General features: G+C 43.2%; 1 protein-coding gene across 11 annotated transcripts in view; it reads right to left on the reverse strand.

Annotated features, from left to right (window-relative positions):
* MBIP (MAP3K12 binding inhibitory protein 1) overlaps positions 1–22,291 on the reverse strand; it is an 81,083-nt gene that overhangs the window by 41,056 nt on the left and 17,736 nt on the right. For 4 of the 11 annotated variants that reach the window (XM_085851282.1, XM_085851279.1, XM_085851280.1 and 1 more), the window contains exons 3-9: positions 14,633–14,711; positions 14,370–14,477; positions 14,089–14,262; positions 13,867–13,963; positions 11,447–11,512; positions 11,200–11,340; positions 5,723–5,820 (exon numbers count right to left, since the gene is read on the reverse strand). In XM_085851282.1, coding sequence (XP_085707408.1) covers positions 5,723–5,820; positions 11,200–11,340; positions 11,447–11,512; positions 13,867–13,963; positions 14,089–14,262; positions 14,370–14,477; positions 14,633–14,711 — 763 coding nt within the window. Of the gene's footprint in view, positions 1–5,722; positions 5,836–11,199; positions 11,341–11,446; positions 11,513–13,866; positions 13,964–14,088; positions 14,263–14,369; positions 14,478–14,632; positions 14,712–22,291 lie in introns of all 11 variants that reach the window. The other 7 variants (XM_085851281.1, XM_085851277.1, XM_085851278.1 and 4 more) reach the window with 4 other exon arrangements.

Here is a 22,291-nt window from a genome sequence, read left to right on the forward strand (position 1 = left end):
ATATATACACTGACTCTAATTATGCTTTTGGTGTAGTACATGACAAAGGTGCGATATGGAAAATGCGAGGGTTTCTCACCTCTGCTGGAACACCCATAAAAAATGGTGAGTTAGTTTCTGAGCTGTTAAAAAGTATTTCGGCGCCAGCGGAAGTTGCGGTTATCAAATGCCGCGCACACCAGAAACTGACTACGGATATAAACAAAGGAAATGACAAGGCGGATAAAGCTGCAAAGGAGGCGGCTGGCCTGCCAATCCCTTCGGTATTGCCAGCGCGACTACCAACGGAACAAATTAAGCTGCATCAGTATAGCTTGTCAGATATTATTACAATTCAAACTGCAGCATTGCTAAATGATTGTAACAAATGGCAAGTTGCAGGAGGAACAGTGAATGAAGACGGACTATTATATGGTCAAACAAAGGGAAGGTCATAGCGCCTACTAAGATCCTACCATGGCTTGCACGCATGGCCCATCTGAATGGACATGTGTGCAAGAGAGGGACTGTGAGACAGGTACAAGAATCCTGGTATGCACCAGGAATCGGGAAAATAGCAGAAGGGGTTTGTAAAAGCTGCCAGGTATGTCAACAGCATAACCAACAGAAAGAAGGAAAAACAAGAGTGCTGGGAGCCCATCCAGCCCCTTGGGGACCGTTCACGTACCTACAAATAGATTTCATAAAAATGCCTCCATCATGCGGGTTCAGCAATGTTTTGGTAGTGGTAGACATGTTCACCAAGTGGGTAGAGGCATACCCATGTGCAAAGGCTGATGCCGCTACCGTGGTAAAGCACCTGCTAAAAAAGTTTTTCTGCCGATTTGGCATCCCTTATAAGGTGTCCCACGATCAGGGGGGACACTTCACGGGGGAAGTGACACAGGCAGCATGTAAAGCACTGGGAATTAAACAAGCATTTCATTGTGTTTACCACCCACAGTCAGCAGGTGCTGTAGAATGGCAGAACGGAATCTTAAAGAACAAATTGGCAAAAATAATAACGGAAATGGGGTTAAAATGGCCAGATGCATTACCCTTGGCACTAATGAGCATGCGATCAACAGTAAACCGGAAAACAGGGTTATCCCCTCATGAAATACTAATGGGAAGGCCGATGCGGCTGCCCGTGACTGCCCCCACAAACATGGATAAGCTGAATATTACAATGATGGACGAGAACTTGCTGACATTTTGTAAACAGCTCTGTAGGATCGCAAGGGCGATACACACAAGGGTAAAAGAGGCCCTACCCGAACCAGTGGACGAGCCGTACCACACCTTCCAGCCAGGAGACTACGTACTGATAAAACACTTCACAAGGAAAACAGCCTTGGAACCTCGGTGGAAAGGACCATTTTAGGTACTGCTGACCACTCCGACTGCGGTAAAGTGCGAAGGTAAGACAGCCTGGATACACGCCACACATTGTAAGCTTGCAATACCAGCAGAGACAGGGACAACATGAACAACACCTATCTTACCACGACCGCGATTCTTTGTGCACTAGTTTGCATATGGGTAATTCGCAATGCCGACTGTAAACGTGATGATGAAGGAATCACTAATAATGTGAGAACTACAATAATGGGAAAAAGGGAGTAAGGGATTAGATCAGGGAGAGTTAAGGGGTGATAAAAGAAAGAGACGAGAAATAACCCTACATAAAGAATTGACCGACCATCCACTGAACACCTACTTGGCACTATCCCTACAGTACGCTAGGACAATGAACAAAAGGGAATGTTGGGTATGCTCCCACCTCCCACACTCCTCAAAACACGGATTACCCTTGTATGCAGTTCCACTCCAGGGGGAGGAGATGTGTGGGTACTTAGTCCGTAGGCAAGATAGGCCAATTTTAACTAAAGTAGAGAAGACACCAGCATCAGTGAAAGAAAGAATAGCGGAAATAAGGAGTAACTGGGAAGAGGGGGGATACAATTGTACGAGCTTTGAGCATTGGTATTACCCTAAGTACAGAACTATTGAACGGAGAGTCGTGATACAGGGCCCGGCGAGAGCAATAAAAATAACAAACCTTGACGGATTGAAGAAGGGGGAAGGATTAGAAAAGTACCCTCCACATTTTCAACTCCTGCACAAACAAATTGGACTAATTTGCCTCGTTAGAAGACAGGGCAGCGGACCCTACTTAGGAGAATCAACATGCCAACATTATGCTAGATATGGTAATGAGGCGGTCATCATTGAAGGACAAATAAACGGGACAACCATACCTGTAAATATAGAAGAAAATAACCTCGTCGAACCACAGGCACCCCTGAATGGTACATATTTTGTGTGTGGATACAAGGCGTACTCATGGCTACCGGTGGGATGGACAGGGTCGTGCTATTTGGGATTTGTACTTCCCCGGATTCGGATCACTGACCAATCGCCATTTTGGCCACAGGCCAGATCGAAAAGAGCCATTTCAGAAGTTGAGAGGTTTTTTTTATGATTGCATTCCCTTTTTATGGAGCTGGCAAAAGTGCATGGAAATTATTAATTTGGCAGCATCATTGGAGAAACTGGCTAACACCACGAGCGAAGGATGTGCCGAGCTGGTAGCTATACGGACAACCGTTATGCAAAACCGTATCGCCCTGGATATGCTGCTGGCAGAAAAGGGAGGGACTTGTTCGGTCATAGGGGCAGAGTGCTGCACATACATCCCAGATAATTCAGAAGAAATCGACAATTTGGCCAACAAAATAAAGGCCGAAGGTGCAAAATATCATAATTTTAACAAGGGATGGTCAATGGGATCTTGGTTGATGGGAATATTTGGCAGTTGGGGAGCCTGGATAATCCATTGGTTGTTCATTGGGCTCATGATCTTCATAGCTGTGATCGTTGTCATCACTTGTATTAAAAGTCTAATCAGGGAGTGCGTGAGACGATGTTCCTCTGCAGCAAAGAAGACAACAAAAACGAAGACGGACCTGGGAAGGCCTGCTGTGATTGCCGTGGTCGAGCCGCTGCCAGCACCTCCACCGTCTTTACCCTCCCCGATAATTCACTTCTCTTTCTCTCCCCAACCCATAGAACCTGAAATATACTGTGAACTTAAAGGGACTGTTGACCCACTGCTCAATCTCACATTGGATGAGTGTCTCGAATTGCTTGTGCCAATGGAGGGCATGGGAACAAACACTATATAACCACTGCCTTGTTGGCAAATACTCTGGGATTTTGTACTTTCTTATTTTACTCTGGGATTTTGTACTTTCTTATTTTACTCTGGAATTTTGTACTTTCTTATTTTACTCTGGAATTTTGTACTCTGGCTTGCAGTTAACCAAATATATTCTTACTTGTTCATAAAGAACAATAGTTAGCCAAAATATTCTTACTTGTTGTTCGTAACGAACCCATGTTAGTTAAATATATACATATATATCCTTTTGTGCATAAAGTAACTTTGTGAGAGCTGCTTATGGAAAGTAACTTTGCTTCCTCAGGACCTATGCCGAAGTCATAATCGTTGAAACGTATCCACTGTTCTACAGAGGGGTGGAGTGTTGGTGGGCCGGTTAGGGGGGTAGAGAGGGGGCTTTTCTATAAGGTTAGAAGGTGCAGGAGGAGCCTCCGTGACGTCATGGGCCACTTGGAGCTGACCATAAGAGTGGACCAGCTGTAGAAAAGAATCCTGCCTGCCGTCCTACCGGTCCATGGATGCTCCATCTCTCAAATTTATTATGTAACTGTTTGTTTCTTTTACACAAATGTTCCAAAGTAACAAGAGGAGCGATTGTGGAGAGATTGTATATCTCCCAAGCTGAGAATAGCCATTTGTTAGCAGAATTACTTTTAAAAATCAAAAGTAAAAGAAAGAGCCAAAAGCATTCGTTATAGAGTACTCTTAACAGCTGCAGCTCTTGGCTGTGTTAAAAGCCAAAGCATGTAGTCTCTTTCTTTGTGACACGGCTGAGCAACTGGCTTTTCATTGCCCTTGTAAAACCTTGAGCCAAGAGAAGCCCAATCGTAAATCAACCTTGAGCCAAGGAAGCTCGGTCATAAACAAGCCTCGAGCCGAAGGAAGCTTGATCATAAATCAGTGCCATTTGACACAGCACAACAGCTGCTTCCACTTTCCAAAGAGTGGAATAAGGAAAGGAAGGTAAAGGCTCTTAAAAAGTAAGCAGTCTTCCTGACCGGATAATGACCAAACCAGATTGCTTTTAGAGCCCAAATGGAGGAAATCAGCACCAGGCTTTTACCCCTTGGAGGAAATTGATCTTTGGGAAACAGTCTCGATAGAAAGCAGTGATGAGAGCCGGGCCAATCTTGAAACCAGATGGTCCCACAAGGGGGCAGGACAAATTGTATACAAGGCAAGCGAGAGTGCCAAGCTAGCAGAGTTAGATTGAGCTGGACTACTGTGGGTATTCTGTGTCTCTCTATATCTCTCCATGTATACATGTTTGGTGTGAATTAAAGCTCTTCTCTACCAAGACCATACGTGTGGATAGCGCTCGATCTCAATCAGCACGCTACCGTGGTCTCAACATCAGGAAGTGATGTGATAAAATGCACAAGGAATAGGAAAAATTGCAAGTAATTGTGCGACTCGTTTCTCAAAAAGGAAATCGTGAATATTGTTTGTAGTGTAGTAGATAGTAGAAAAATCGTGCAAATTATGATACAAGCATCAAATTTGGCATTTCTGTTCTTCAGGGCTTTCTGATCAAATCTGCCTGATTGGCCATTTGAAAATCCAAATTTTGAAAAATTTGAAATCAAGTACGGGACGGTATCCTGTGTCGGTATTGGCAATGCTGGAATCCTGTGTCGGAGTGGCAACCTATCCAGGATTGTGTCCAATAGCCAAGGAGACTGCTTAGGCAGCACCAACGCTCTGCACAGAGTATGGTCCCAATGGATAGATGGAACCTCTGCACAGCCAAATCCTAATATCCCAAGATACCAAATACTGCACGAAGCAACAAATTCCATTATTCACATGCTCGCCTTCCATAGCATTCACGGATCCATCATTGCATTATATTGGGGAGAAGGGACATGCATTTTGTTTTTCTTCACAGGATCTAAAGCTCGTAGTGGAGCGTGCGCGCACGCACGCACGCACGAGGCAATACTGTTCGATGAGAGAAACACAGCCACTGAAATGGGGGAAGTGCCGTCACTTCAGTGGTGCCACCTTTCTCACCGCACTCAGCAGGGCATTTTCTAAAGATGAATTCCCTCCTCCCCTTGGATGCCAATCTATGGGGATTGTTGGTGCTTTATACCTTTAAATGATGAACGTCAAAAGCAAGGAAGCAGCACGTACCATTTTAAAAGTCTTTGGTACGACTTGGCAGAGTCTGAACCACCGACCTCCCAGACTCGGAATGGATGCTTGAACCATCACACCACCGAGTCTGGCATTAACATATATGATAGAAAGGTCAAATGGCTTCCAAATTTAAACCAGATTCCACAATTTGTTTTTTTATTTTTGAGCCACACAGTAGAGTGAAAAGGGTTCATATCGATAAACGGAAAGATTAACATCTTCAGTTTGCAGGTGAAATGGGATGATGAGAAAAAAAAAGGTACACGCTGATCTCTATCTTGCCGTCCATTACATGACATTATTTAAGGTGAGGGGTCATCAATGTGTTAGAATTTTTAACCACCATCCCCCTCCCCCCCCCCACCATGCTTACATAAATAAATAGCTTGTTATGTACCTCAGATACAATGAACTTACCAATGGCTGAATATATTCTGGGGAAGTTCCCTCCAGATCAAGCACACGTTTCTCCAGCGTTTTGAGGCGTTCATAGACGTCCAATGGCACTGGACGACCTACATGACAATGCGCTGTAACAATGGCCAAATTGACATCATGCCTTTGCTGGGGTTTGAACAGCCAACCTCCCAGACTCAGAGCGAACACTCTAACCATAACTCTCATCAAATCAGATCATTATACAGTAGAGTAAGCCCTCAAATATTGCGAGTTTCGACCAACAATCACGGGCAACCTATTGTGTTCCGATTTAGTTATTGCAGTATTTAATTTCGAACAATTGCAGTTATCAAGATGAGTCATCGTTTGCGTCCGTGTGTACGATTACCTCCAATTAGGAGTCTTTTGTTTCTCGTGCGCCATTTTTAATGGCACCCAAACATAAAACGATGGACAAAATTAGTTGTGCCCAAAGGCAGAGAAAGGTTATGATGTTGCGCGAAAAAATAGAGTTGCTAGATAGGTTGGCAAGAGGTGAAAGTGTGGGTCGCCATTATGGGTTAAAGGTCTCCTGACATGCAAAATAAACTTGTTTTATATATATATATATATATATATATATATATATATATATATATATATATATATATATATATATATATATATATATATATATTAACTTTACCTTCCTCGTGAAGAAATCACCCATGTTTTTTTTTTCAAATCAAAAATGGGATAATTAGACCAATATTTCAAACATTTCTGGAGCTATTCACAATTTGCTATGCCCCGCCCCTAAAAAAAATGGACTTCAGCGAATCGCAGCGTGACGTCACATACAGAAACTCGCACAGAGTGGATTGACTCGAGATCTCTAGAGTCTAGACCAGTGTTTAACGTTTTTACCCTTGTGGAACCCTTGAAATAGTTTTAATGTCTCAGGGAACCCCTGCATAAAAATTATTATATTCCATTATTAATATGTAGCTTTTTTATTTTTATCGTAGTTCACGTGGTAAATATAATATTTTTTTCGGATACCTGGTTTAAGGAAAAAATGACCCCCTTTTTGTCAAATTTATTGGCAATGAAAAAAAAACCATACTGCTCGTTTATGAGACCTCACACCGAGGTTTTAATTCACAAAAAAAATAAAATCTTTTTTAAATCAAAAAAAAAAAACACACCTCATGTAACTTGATCAACAAAACTTAAACAAATAAAGCTGAAGCAATAAAGGTAAACAGGAGAACTAACCTTGAGAGAGAGAGACCGCGCTAGGAAGCACAGAGAAGATAGATGGACACCGTGCACGCGTCCCGGACTTGAGTCAGTCACTCAATGATACAAGAATCCGCCGCGTACAGGACGTCCACTAACCAGTGAGGGCGGCTTCACACTGGCGCCATATAGATATCGTTAAATACATTCCCTATGGTTGTTATAATTGTAAATAATATAAGAGGTTGAAGCCTCTTTTATAATAACCAAGGAGTTTCCAACAATATGCCGTACGTGTATAGTAAAATTACAAATATTAAAATCAAACAAAAACTACTCAAAAATACATTAGCCTATTTATTAGTTTCTCGCGGAACCTCTCGCGACCTCTTGCGGAACCCTCGGGTTCCGGGGAACCCCGGTTGAGAAACACTGGTCTAGACTAGTCCGATAAATCCGTCGTCAGTCCGACTAGGCCGATAAATTTGACGTGCTGTAGCTTTTATTTATTATTCTCTTTTTTTCATTGTTTTCTACTGGTGCTACATGACGACAGTAGGAACTCGAGGGAGAGCACTCGGTAGAGTGCAAAACCTCCGCCGCCAATACTGCTAGGTCACTCAAGTGAACCTGATATCCTATTCATTTAATTCAATTTGACGTCAACAGTGCTCACAGAGTTATAGTTTGCAACTTTCCCTTTTACATACTCAATTCATTCATCATAACTAGATTCCTTGAGACAGAAATTGATTTTACGTGGGTATATCCACCTGAAATTCCAAAATCAGCTGTAATTATAATTTTGGCATGTTTTTTGTTGGAAATCACTTATAACATGTAGAAATGCAAAAAAAAAAAATCGAAATTTTGTTGAAAAAAATTTGCAAATTTTTTTTTCTCTAATAATTTTTTTTTGGGGGGGGGGGAGGTTGGAAATCACTTAAAACATGTAGAAATGCAAAAAAAGAAATCGAAATTTTGTTGAAAAAAAAGTTGCAAAAAATTTTTTTTCTCTAAATTTTTTTTTGGGGGGGGGGGGGGTTGGAAATCACTTAAAACATGTAGAAATGCAAACAAAAATAATTCAAATATTTTTTCAAATTGGCCACCATAGCGGCCATATTAGATTTTGGACCAAGTCCAAAATCTCATGGCATGATCCTTGGACCTGACCTAACCCCGCCACCAAGTTTCATTGAAATCCGTCGAGGAGTTTTTCCGTAATACTGTTCACAAATAAACAAACAGAAAGGGGTGAAAACTAACCTCCATCCATCTTCGATGGCGGAGGTTAACTAGAGGGGGAGCACTCGGTAGAGTGCAAAACCTCCGCCGCCAATACTGCTGGGTCACTTAAGTGAACCTCGTATCCTATTCATTGTAGGTCAAAAAGGATCAGAGTCAACTGAACCACGATTGAATAAACTAAACTAGATCGACGCGCATGTAGAAATGCCAAAAAAAAAAAAAAATCCAAAATTTTTTGAAAAAAAAGTTGCAACTTTTTTTTTTCTCCAACAAATTTTTTTTGGGGTTGGAAATCACTTAAAACATGAAGAAATGCAAAAAAAATTCAAATATTTTTCAAATAAAATCGAAATTTTGAAAAAAAGTTGCAAAATTTTCTAGGTTTTTTTTTTTCTCGAACAAATTTTTTTTTTTGGTTGGAAATCACTTAAAACATGCAGAAATGCAAAAACAAAAATTCAAATATTTTTTTTAAATGGACTTTGGACCAAGTCCAAAATCTAATGGCGTGATCCTTGGACCATACCTAATCCCCCCACCAAGTTTCGTCGAAATCCGTCATACTGTTCACAAACAAACAGACAGGGGTGAAAACAGTAACCTCCGTCCATCTTCGATGGCGGAGGTTAATAAAATAAATAAATATGCAACAGAACGTCAGATTTATCGGACTACTCGAGACAATTGTGTCACAAGGTGTGTTCTGCACACAAGTTTTCATCGTATCCGGACAGCGAGATTGCTTCGTTTTATGCGCGGAGAGATACGGCCGATGACATGCGCCGGCCTTGCAATTTATTTGCCGCGGAGAACAATGTCCGCTGCGCTGCGCCGCGTTGGTCACGTCACCTAACTAAAACATTTCTGATGTCGAGCAGTATGCAAGTCGAATTTACATTATTGAATTACGAATAGGATTTAGTCGAACCAGTTGTTATTGCCAAGTCTTCCTTCGATGTCCTCCCGATCATGAACGCCGGGAATTTCATCGCCATTTTCCTCTGCTTGTCCTGCTTCGGGCTCGAACTGCTAAGGCCGTATTGCATTTCCAGCTGCCTGAACTTCACCTCTCGCGACTACGTTATCCGACAATTCTCCATGTGATTCAGACCAAAATCCTTGATTTCTCTCACACTCACTGCCGTTAACAGACAAGTGAAAGTCCATGTCATCCATTATTCAAAACCAAATGTTCGATTTTTTAAAGCAGAAATGAACGAAGTGATTGAGTCGCCCAATCAAATGTGGAACACAGGAAGCCAATAGAATCACAGAGACCACCAACCAGAGTAATTTACGTGCAGCCTTTATAATCCTGTAGTTGACGTCATGTGGGTTACGCCCCTTTCAGGAGAATTTTTAGGGGCGTTCCCGAAGAGGTTTGTTTTTTTAATTTTACATTTTACAGAATGAGTATTGTGAAAAAACATTGTCAGATCTGAAATCACGATGAAAAACTAACTCCTCTAGGACATATATAAATGAAATTTCAGTACTTTGGCATTTCAGGGGACCTTTAAATGAATCGACTGTTCGGTACAACTGTAAAAGTGAGTCAACTATCCATGCAAATATTGCCGCCAGCGCTCCACAAAGGGCAAAAGTCTCACTGCAGTCCTGTGATCCTCATTGTGAAATGATGGAGAAAGCCCTTAATGTTTGCATCGAGGACCCAACACAGACAAAAGTGCCTTTGAGTGAACCGGTGATACGGGAGAAATCATTGTGGATTTACCAACGTTTCCATGAGACACCTGGGGCCGAAGGCTCCGTTCAACCATGGCTACTCATAAGTTCCACACCAGCAAGGGCTGGTTTCAGAAATTCAAAAGAAGATTCGGCATATATCATGTACAATCAATTTGGGAAGCAGCACCAGCAGACCATGATGCTGTGGAGAACGACCCACCGCAGCTCATGGAACTAATCAAGGCGAAGGGATTTATGCTGGAGCAGGTCTTTAATGCCGACAATATGGGATTATTCTGGAAGAGAATGACATGTCGTACCCTCCTGTCCAAGCAAGGAAGATCTGCTCCAGGGTTCAAGGTGGTTAAGGATTGTCTTACCCTTCTCCTATGTGGCAATGCAGCAGGCACCTTCGTCGTAAAAGCAATGCTGCTCTTCCAATTGCTGAATCCCCCCTCCCTGGTCCCCATTCGAATAGCATCATCATGCCGAGCTAAGTCTGATGGTTTCTTTTTATGGCAGAGTACACAATATTTTTACCTTCACCCACCTCTGTTTTGGAACTAGCAGAGTACCTGCCCTACGGGTGTCACCTACGGGGTGACAAGATCACCCGTAGGGCAGGTACTCTGCTAGGTACCCCCCCTCCAACCCCACTACCTCCGACCAGACCACCGACAAAGATAGAAACACCCCGATGCATTAATTGGGGTCATCCTGATCCTATGTAGCAAGTCTGGATGTAATCTGTCCAGAACTGCAGGACAAACAAAAACGGTCTGTGAATTATTGTGAGGATTAAAAAGGTAAAAGTCTTGTGTTTTTGTTTAATTCATATTTTCTTTTATTTCGATGTTGATTTCAATGTTAACATGCCTTATGTTTGTTTTACATGTTTATTTCAATTGTGATGTGTTTATTTCTGGCTGCCACCGACCCTCCTCGATATTTTCTTGAAGCCCAGGGACCGAAACCCCCTTTCCCCACAGGCCCTTGGTTTTAATTATCGCGGCACATTCCAGGAACGTACCCCCCACAATATTTGAGGGTTTACTGTACCACAAATTTTAATGATGGAAAAATAAATCTTTTTGCTACACTGTCCTGACATGTACATGTTTTTTTCCATGTCAACATAAAGAGATTTTGAAAAAGTTCATTTATAATTGTTTTGTTTTTTTTTACACCAAGGTCTCGGCTCATGGAGAAGCTAAACGACAAAGGGCAGCAGGTTTACAAACTACCAAAGGGTAGAGGAAATGCATGTACATAACAAGGAAAGGAAGGGCCTGAAACTCTCCCCCTCCACCCACAGGAGCACAAAGTTCACCTGCCTGGTTTGAGTTGAAGATGAACTTCAAGATTTTGAAGTCTCTCTTCGATCGCCGAGTTTCCACAACCCCGCGTTGCAATCTCGGTCTTTATTGGCAATTTCTGTCTGCTTTGTGGACCATACGTGTTCACCACACGGGACACTGCAATAACGAGGCACACAGCTCGCTTTTGTTTATCGAAATGTACTACAAATGGTTTTTCTTCGATATCAAAATGTACTTTGCTTGTTCCCCTGAATACTGGTACCTTTAATGTGACTTCGGCATCCAGGGCGTGGTGTAAAGGCAGCATCGGTCCTTGCACAGCTCCCCTCTCATGCAAAACAAAAACATTTCCATTCAAAACAAGAATTCACAAATCTGCACATACATTTCAATTTATCCAACTCGAAGAGGGCTGACAGGATGGGCTGAAGATGCGCACACTCTAGTCTAAGCCATCTAACCTGCGTTTGAATTCCGACTCGGCTATAAACTGTCATCCCAGTGTTTTACAGATGGGGCATTTGTCAATATGTGTGCCATCCATGTGATGGATGTTAAACTGGGCATCCCATCTACTGATATTAGTTGGTGGACGTTAAAGATTGCACAGTGTCCGTGAAGAGTAAGCAAGCAATCACCAGCACCCTGCACAAGTTCCAAATTCCTGCTCTCAGCGTTCGTCATCAGCGCTCATGAGGCTGTCACGGAGGTTGTCATAGTTCTTAGCAAGCAGGTTCTTTTGCTCCCGGCTGATAAAGCCCAGTCGCTCTGTCTCGATCTTGCAGTAAACATTGACCAGAAACTGCTGAAAGAGTCGTCGCATCTGCAGAATGTGGTTGCCCTCTCTCACCATGATGTGGTAGCTGTAGTACTGCAGCTGTGTGAGTTTTCGTCCATCCTGTCCAGTAGCAGTCCTGGCCACCAGATGGATGCTGTAGCCATCTGTTCCATATGGGAACACTATGGGATACTGGAGTGCATCATAAGATGCATGCAGCTCACTGATCTTTTTAGGTGCCCCATCGCAAAGTTTGAGGACAATGTCTTTGGGTTCTGTTGGGGTCATTGTCCATTAGGATGGTGACTTCTGGTGCAGAGTGGGTGTTGTAGCGACGAGTATGCTCTCCATGCGGTCGTTTGTTCTCTCTGATGATGATCTGGCGCTCTTCAGAGTTGCCTCCTGCAACTACATCTCTTTGAGTCTTGAGCTCATGGACCAGATGGTTATTCTCGTGAAACCACTTTGTGAGCATCTCAAGGATGTGTGGTTTGAGGCCGCTGTGGTTCCTGGCAGCCAGCTCCTTGGCGTGTGAGTCCAGGAAGTAGACCTGCAGGAACTATGGCTGGCCCTCTACAGGCGGGAGCAAGCTGCCAATGCGGTGAAACACTTGACCTTGGATCCGGAAGCTCGGGATCCAGCCCTGGACTTCAGCTTCCTTGTGCCCGAAGCTCATCATCGCAAAGCTGCCATTATACGTCCGAATGTTGTCAAGAAAGTGCTTGCTGAGGGGATCTTCACCTGAGAGAAGTTCCTTCAGCAAGGGAGGTAGGGCAGGAGAGGGCTCAAGGACAACCTTGCCATCGCTGCAGCACACACCCTTGGTCTCTCCCTTGAACTTGGAAGCAGAGCAGTGGGCGCAGACTTAGTCCATTCGGTCAATGTCTGCATGAGTTGTTGGGTCAGCTGGGTCATACGTGAATGCCACCCTGTTGGCATTGTTGTACTCTTGTGCCTGGGCCAGTGCTCCTGCTTCTGCAGTGCGGTGACGCATTGCCTCAAGTCTTGCATCACACTCTTCCTCAGTCTCATTTACTTGCCGCTGTTGTTGCCGCTGTGCCTGTTCATTGAGCCTGGCTGATCGCTCCTCTTCAGTCTCCTGTTGTCTCTTAGTGTGTTTTCGCTTAGCTGCAGCTGCCTTGGGACCAATGGAGCTCTTCCTTTTTCAGGACATCTAAAATCAGAGTCAAATTTTGATCAGAAACTTTGTAAACGTCCACTGGTGTGTCTTTGTCTTATTTTGATCAGGTTGTGAATAAAAAAGTCACAACACGCAAAATCAATCAATTGCGGCAGAAAAACTTGAAACGGCAAAAAAAAAATATATTTGACGAAGTTTTTTTTTCGGTTTTTTTAAACATCTCAGGTGTGCTGTCGTACCACTGAGACGTGCTGATTCTGAATATGCCTTTCGTTTTGCTCTGGGATGCGTAGTTCTCGAGTTATAAGAGGACTAACAAACTTACACAACTACTTTATATATTTAAATAAATAAAGATAAGATAAGATAAATGTTGTTCATCTTTCGGCTGCTCCTGTTAGGGGTCGCCACAGCGGATCATCCATTATGATCCGCATACTGATTTGGCACAGGTTTTACACCGGATGCCCTTCCTGACGCAACCCTGGTTGCCTCTTACGACACAGGGATCAGGATTTGGGTTTCGCCATGATTACGGGCTGCTCTACACCCTGCCCAGTGCAGAGCCCCCGTCCTCAAGCGATCCTCCAACCCAAGCCTCCGAGTAGCCGGATTACAGGCGCACGCCACTATGCCCGGTTATAAGAAAAGATAAATATATATATATATATATATATATATATATATATATATATATATATATATATATATATATATATATATATATATTTGCACGTATGTACATGAAATTGATCTGTTATACCTTTGCTCAGGTCAATGATTCTGCAAAACTCCCTGACATTGTTTTCATCCACTTCCATCTGCTTTCTTTGAATGAAGGCCAATATCCTTTGCTCGATCTGTACACAAATGGCACCAAAGGTGACCTGAGTATTACACACATGTTCTATGATCCAGGATCCAGTAACAGTATTAAAAACAAAAAACAAATGCAATTTCAACTTTGAACTTTGTCAAGCCGTACTATATATATGTGCACCTCTGCTTTCCCAGCATTGATTTGAACAAACTTCGAATCCACCTCTGCCTCCTTTACCGATTCTTTCACATCCTCCTCCTTTGGCACCAGCAGTTGAGACTTTTCATCTCTCTCGTCATTCATTATGCAGTTCTCCTTCAATCTCCCTTCTATTTCCTGCTTGCACGAGGTATGCATAACTGGTGGATATTTCGAGTTTGAAAACACGTTTTATATCGATGAGCAAATCAGATGAGCCAAACGAAACGATACTCGTCTTACAATACCTGGAGACCTTTGATATGATCTGCTAAGATAGACGATGGTTGTTCTGAACAGTTCTCCAGCTTATCGTAGCCAATTTGAAGCTTGACAGCACCATCAGGGAGTTCCAGCTGAGACAACAAGCAGTGTTACTTACAGCCACTGGTACAGTTTGCCCTCATTGAAAATTATTTCTTCGATTGGTATCAGTGTAATATTACAAACTATGGCGGTGAATTTGTATTTTCAAGTGAAATAATTTTGTGTATTTCACAGACAGTCATACCCTCTGGAGGAAGGCTTCGAGCTGATGCAGAACGTCTGTAATCCAATCCAAACCCATCACTGATACTTGCTCTGCATTTCTAAAATCACACACACACACACACACACACACACACACACACACACACACACACACACACACACACACACACACACACACACACACACACACACACACACAGTCTATATAATAATAGTCTGTCTGTCCCACCATGACGAAATATCGTTAAATTGTGAATTAAACATTGTTTCATTATTATTTAATTTTAACACACAGAGACAGAGGGAGAGAGGGAGAGAGGGAGAGAGGGAGAGAGGGAGAGAGGGAGAGAGGGAGAGAGGGAGAGAGGGAGAGAGGGAGAGAGGGAGAGAGGGAGAGAGGGGGGGAGCGTGTGTGTGTGTGTGTGTGTGTGTGTGTGTGTGTGTGTGTGTGTGTGTGTGTGTGTGTGTGTGTGTGTGTGTGTGTGTGTGTGTGTGTGTGTGTGTGTGTGTGTGTGTGCACGCACACGTGCATGCATGCATCACAAAGAAGATAATTAATTTAGGATCTTTGTTTTTTTGTATACAATATAGAGGCTCATGTAAGAGCTAACACACAGAATGTATAACAAAGGGAGCAGGAGACAAGAGGGGTAGGCCTTGGGCCACAGCAATCTATCGTGCTTAGAAAAACATATTCATGGCAACCCTCTCGGAAATAGCGAAACTATACATTTTCTGAAAGCTCTTTAACTACAGATTTCAAAAATATTTGTTGTCATGGGAACAATGTGGAACATGACCTACTTTTCAGACTTCGTAAGTGCACATGACCTCGTTTCGAACTTGGCACTGATTGGGACTTGCTGTCTCCGAAATCAGGATTAACGTAAGGAAAAAGGTATTTACGTGCTCTGTATACTGATGCAGGGCCAGTTCTGAGGTATTACGTCAGTGGGGAAGACACATAACACCAAAAACACAATTAAATGTAAATATTTCCATGTTGTCACAATTAAATGTAAATATATCCATGTTGTCACAATTAAATGTAAATATATCCATGTTATCACAATTAAATGTAATATATACATGTTGTCACAATTAAATGTAAATATTTCCTTGTTGTCACAATTAAATGTAAATATATCCATGTTGTCACAATTAAATGTAAATATTTCCATGTTGTCACAATTAAATGTAAATATATCCATGTTGTCACAATTAAATGTAAATATTTCCATGTTGTCACAATTAAATGTAAATATTTCCATGTTGTCACAATTAAATGTAAATATTTCCATGTTGTCACAATTAAATGTAAATATTTCCATGTTGTCACAATTAAATGTAAATATATTGTTGTCGTTGACCAAATTCGCAAACCACCATTCAGGTCCCTTAGGTGAGGTATCTCGGTAAGTATATGTGTAGTTAGGCCCAAACCCGTTGTCTAGAGGGAATAAATGTCATTCATGCGTGCTGCGACTCTTCAGGATAGCCGTTTTTCTTTTACTATCTTTATTTTGGACCAACCGCCATGATTACCACCACCAACCACGTCTCAACAGTCATCACAACATCAACCACCCACCACAGCGCCGCTTCACCACAACAGCCACGACCTTTACCGTCACACCTCGCAACCGTCGCATCGCCACCGTTCTTGCGCCGCTTGTGGGTACCGGTATTGGACTCGTGCAGGGCGCGCGCCGAACAGCGTGTACAAAACCACGGACTTTCCGCTCCAAAAACAGATCAAAAACGACTCACGCCCACTTTTGTTCCGTCCAATCGGTGAGCGAGGGGCGATTTGGCCCCGCCTCCAGGGCGTTGGAGGGCGGTCGCTATATGCAAATTCATGGATCAAAAAGCATTCACGCCCACTTTTTCTCGGGCCAATGGGGAGCGAGGTGAAAGGTCGAAGGCAGGGGGTCAAAGGCGAAGCCACGGGGCTTATATAAGCGGCTGCGTTCGTCAGAAAAGTGTCGTCGTGTGCGTTGGAGTTGAGTGCAGTTGGGAAGTTCGCAGGAGGAAGAGTTCGGAGTTGGAGTCGGAGCGAAGAGGACGGGGCTGTGGAGAGGCGGCGGCGGCGAAGGCAGACGAGGGGGTGCTCGCGTCGGTGCCGGGAGCTGCACACCAGGGAGGCCGACGGCGCGACCTGGTCGAGGTGGAGACGCTCGTCGCGGGACCCGAGACAGGGTTAAATCCTCCTTTCCCCGAGCATCAGCAACCCCCTCCTGTTTCCCCCCGCGCTGAGATAGTGCGACCAAGGGGGCCCCCTTCCCACCCCCTACCAGACACTGTCCGCGAGGCCCGCGGAGTTGAGGCACCACCGCCGCTCCGCGTCTCATCACCAGACGGGTAGGCCCGACACGGTCTCGGCCCCAGGCCCGCCTACCCCCTCATCCTGGAGGGTGGTTCTCTTTTCTTTTGCTTTGGGAACGTGTGTTGTCGGCGCCGTCTGTGAAGTAAAATTGTATAAGTGTTGCCGTGTGCTCGCGTAGTCGGTAGTATATCTGCATTGTCGCATTTGCTTTTTGTCTTCTTTTCTATGTGCTTTTGGTGGAATTGTATATGTGTGCTTTCCGTTCATCGCGAATAAATGTGCTTTATGTTGAACTGTTTCCCGCTTCGCTTCGTCATTTCTTTCATTGAATCCTCATCTTGCTTCACGTAAAGGGTTGGTAGTGGGCTGAATACGCCCGATAATTAATCGAACCGTCGAGGCCGACGATAACACCGCTCGGTTATCCCGATAGTACGGAACGGGTCGCTTAAGTGGCCCGTGTCTGAAGTCGACCTGCGGCGAGGTGCGATCGCCCGGTCTACCCTCCGTGTGGGTACTTAGGTAGGTCGAATTTGGCGAGCAACCCTATCCCACGCGGGGGCCGATTGGCTCGATCGCGGTGAGACCGAAAGGTCCACCCGTGACTGGTTCCCGGCGTTAGTCCGAGAGGGTCACGACTGGATTGTCCGTCCGGTGGGCGACGTGCCGCGATTCGAGTTACGTGGCCGTCAGCACGCCGGCGGGCGCGAATCCGCGACAATATACATGTTGTCACAATTAAATGTAAATATTTCCATGTTGTCACAATTAAATGTAAATATATACATGTTGTCACAATAAAATGTAAATATATCCATGTTGTCACAATTAAATGTAAATATATCCATGTTGTCACAATTAAATGTAAATATATCCATGTTGTCACAATTAAATGTAAATATATCCATGTTGTCACAATTAAATGGAAATATATCCATGTTGTCGCAATTAAATGTAAATATATCCATGTTGTCGCAATTAAATGTAAATATATCCATCTTGTCACAACTAAATGTAAATATATCCATGTTGTCACAATTAAATGTAAATATATCCATGTTGTCACAATTAAATGTAAATATATCCATGTTGTCACAATTAAATGTAAATATATCCATGTTGTCACAATTAAATGTAAATATATCCATGTTGTCACAATTAAATGTAAATATATCCATGTTGTCACAATTAAATGTAAATATATCCATCTTGTCACAATTAAATGTAAATATATCCATGTTGTCACAATTAAATGTAAATATTTCCATGTTGTCACAATTAAATGTAAATATTTCCATGTTGTCACAATTGAATGTAAATATTTCCATGTTGTCACAATTAAATGTAAATATATCCATGTTGTCACAATTAAATGTACATATTTCCATGTTGTCACAATTAAATGTAAATATATCCATGTTGTCACAATTAAATGTAAATATATCCATGTTGTCACAATTAAATGTAAATATATACATGTTGTCACAATTAAATGTAAATATATACATGTTGTCACAATTAAATGTAAATATATCCATGTTGTCACAATTAAATGTAAATATATCCATGCTGTCACAATTAAATGTAAATATTTCCATGTTGTCACAATTAAATGTAAATATATCCATGCTGTCACAATTAAATGTAAATATTTCCATGTTGTCACAATTAAATGTAAATATATCCTTGTTGTCACATACAGGATGAAACGGTGGCAATTTTTGTTACCGAATGAAACTTTTCATGATCTATTTCTTTCAATTTTCTTCATCAGATAGGTCGTCATCATTGGCATCATTCGGTAATGCTTCCTCAACCTGTGTAGTGGCGAAGTTATTGCAGTCTTTGCATGAACACAGTTCCGTGCAGGAGATGTTGTTAGACTTGCACGAACAATGACAGCTCACACACATTTTTTTGACAACCACAATGGATTGACTCCATCAGTTCAACAGGTGCAGACCTTTTTGTCATCCAATATATAGAAATACCGTCTGACCTGACAATCCATACGTGGCTATCTGGACTAGGGCCATTGATGTACTGCTGGGTACATCACCGTGAGATAGCCGACTGATAATTTGCTCTCTTTGAATGCTGCCTCAAAGAATCAGCAGTGGGTGGCAAACTCTGTTCGCAGAGCGCCTTCGTGCAGAATAAATGATGTCGGGCCTCGTCAACACTTGAACAAGACTGTCCGTACAACTGACATACGAATTGTTCCAGGACAGAGCAAGCCGATTCTGAAACCATGAACTCCTGTCCAAGATCTCGGAACGCTGCCTGATAATCCTCATTCCGGCTGATAATGTCAAAGGCTTTCTTTTTGCCTTTACCGTGGAAGGCGCTTACCGAGTCACATAGAGTGAACGTATGAAGCCCCAGGATGGCTTCACCTAAACGAGTGCCCATCATTTCAGAGAGAATTGACAGGTTGAGGACTCTGGCCTTTTCTTTCACTCCAGTTTCGAAAAGGACCATCGCCGGAAAGTCCCGTATCCGAGATAGAGCGATCATTGCGACATCGGAGTCTGGGCTCTGTATGACGACAGTACTGTGCGTGCGTGAGGCATGCTTGCAGTGCAGTATAAGACATGTATCTGCTTCGCAATGATCACACATCAGATCATCTACTCCGACAACAGTGGCCTTCCAGTCATCAGTCGTAACCTTATGACAGCTGTCCCCATGGCCGATATAGAGATCGAAACAGGAGTCTGCCAAACGCTGTGCACTCCACTGAGAATATATATTAACTTGATTAGCTGTTCCTTATTTCTGCCGCTCAGAAGATAATTCTTCCAGCGGACAGGCAGCCTTTGCTCTGGTCTGTAGATGTGTTGGAAAATCGAAGACTGATTTGATCGTCTTCGAATATGTTCAGTGGACTTGATTGAAAACTCTGGATAGCGATCAAAGATGATGTCGATCCTGGAGTACTTGCCGAAGTCACATAAACGACAGACTTTGGTCAAGAGCATCGTTGCCAGTTGGCCGAGAGTTCCAGGTAAAGATGCCACAGAAAGACCAAGGATGAGGAGTCATGCCATCGACAATCAGTGCGCCATTCGCAGGAATAACGTCATTTAGGCAATCAGGCCACTTGGTCTCAAGACAGCGGAGGAGAGCTGCTTTATTTGTTTGAGCCAAGGACCCGTCTGTGCTAGCCAATGGAAATGAAACTGGACCGAGTGAATGTGAAAGCACAAGTTTCAGGTCAACATTTTTTGCTTTACCAAGAATCAGTAATCTGGCAAAGAGTTGTCGGTCCGAGATTTTAATATCTGATCCTTTCTGATCCTTGACGTGGGCCCTAGCCTGACCCGTAAATGACTGCAATTTCATTTTTGTGATGGGAGCATGCAGATCCGACTGGCCAGTAGCTATATGTTCCAAAAGGAACTTCGCAGTCACTTCTTCGCCAGCAGTCCAGGCGTTCATCATGTCATTCTCGCAGGACGGTGTGGCTACGACACCAGAGCTGACACTGATCAAATCAGAATGACTGCAGGTGAATGGATTGTAGACTATACACACTTCCTTCGAGAGAAGCACTATCTTCAAAGCACTATGGCCAAATGACAACACCTTCGTATTATAGGTGATTAAATGGTTAATTTTCACCCCTTTGTTCCATGATTTTTCCCCACCAACACTTAGATATCTGTCCAGTATCTCTGAATGAATCTATCTTCCAAGTTTCATTTATTTAGAAGAGGGTTGCCACGAAAAGTCATTAAAAAGCTCGGTGCCTCACAGCCTACTATTATTGAATGTACCAGCTCGTTTCTGTGTTTCTATCATTGGTTTGCCGCGCTGTGAACGGGAACAAGGAGGCCTCATTGTTGCTGAAATCGTGCAATCGGCCTGGCAGGATTCTGGTACTCTCCGCTCGGGGTACGGCTCGGATCCGGCTCGGTAACGGCCCGGATCGCGCAGATCCTGCCGAGAGTGAATTTCCCCGGTAGTTTGGACGACGTGGGTATTTAGGTAAATTGAAATTGGCAATTAACCCTATCCCACGCGGTCGACCTATTGGTGATCTTTGGTCCGATAAGGGACCCATCGGCTCCGGATAATCCAACTTGGTTTTTTTTCAAAATTTTCTAATTTTTTTTTTTGCCTAAAACACTCGCCGACACTCACTGATCGATCCATCCTTCCATCGGGACCATACTCTGTGCAGAGCGTTGGTGCTGCCTGAGCAGTCTCCTTGGCTATTGGGTACAATCCTGGACGGGTCGCCACTCCAACACAGGATACCAGCAAGCCGACACTCATTTTGCCGACCTCAGAAGGGTGACAGGCTGAGTCAACCCCACCTGGTATTAATTCAGCAGCAAGTGGGATTTGAACTGAGGATCCTAGGATCCCAAGCCCATGACCCCGAACCATTAAGCCAACACCAGGCATACACTCACTGATGAGCCTCTGAAAGTTTGACGAAGATCCGTTTTGCCATCTCTTTAAAAAAAAATACGGTGACACAGACAAACAGAAAGACAAACATCTCCGTTATAGCATACAAGGATAGATTTTTTAACCATTCTATCAAATCTGAACAAATACCTCAACATTGGAGGGATGCAAATATCTCTCCCCTTTTGAAAAACGTTTCATCTTTCTCTATACATGGGTTGGGAAACTTATTGATCAGCTGAATGTTACATTTTGAAGCGAATGATCTCGTATCTTGTGATCAGCACTGTGTGTGTAACGTCATTACATCCCCCACTCTTCCGTCACACACTTGATGGAACCCTTGTCTGATTGTCAAATTCACACCCGATATAATCGATTTGCACTTTGGTAAACCCTTTTATACCGTCTGCCATGAGAAAGAGCTCTTGAAGTTGAAAAATGATGTTATAATAAAATTATTGATCCTTGATTGGATCGAGGCCTTGCTCAACACAAGACAGACGCTGGTAATCAAGAAACGGTTCGTGTGCGTGGAAACGAGTGACCCAGCGCTGTCCCTCAGCGATCAATATTAGGATTCAATCTTTTTGGGTCGCGGGCACCAGCAGTGACCACTATTTTTGTTGTGTCTGTGTGTCTGTCTGTCTGTGACTCTCTCCAGAGCATAGCTCCGTGACGATTGATGCGATCTTGATGAAACTTGGACACAAGCGAGATATCATGGTCTAGTTGTGTCATTTTGTATGAGGGGCGTCCCACGCCCCTTGTGGGCGGAGCCACACCCACTCGAACTGTTTATTTAATTTTTCTCGATTTTTTTCTCGCAATTTCATTTCCCAGAATCTGTGCATAATGTCCGTAAGTACAACGTATAAAAAATCCGATTTGATTTGGTCAATTTTGACGGAAGAGACAGGTTTTTACGGAAGG

Source organism: Eptatretus burgeri, chromosome 13 (genome assembly GCF_056783735.1).
Source record: "Eptatretus burgeri isolate ZD-2024b chromosome 13, Ebu_testis_v1, whole genome shotgun sequence".
NCBI classification, from domain to species: domain Eukaryota; kingdom Metazoa; phylum Chordata; class Myxini; order Myxiniformes; family Myxinidae; genus Eptatretus; species Eptatretus burgeri.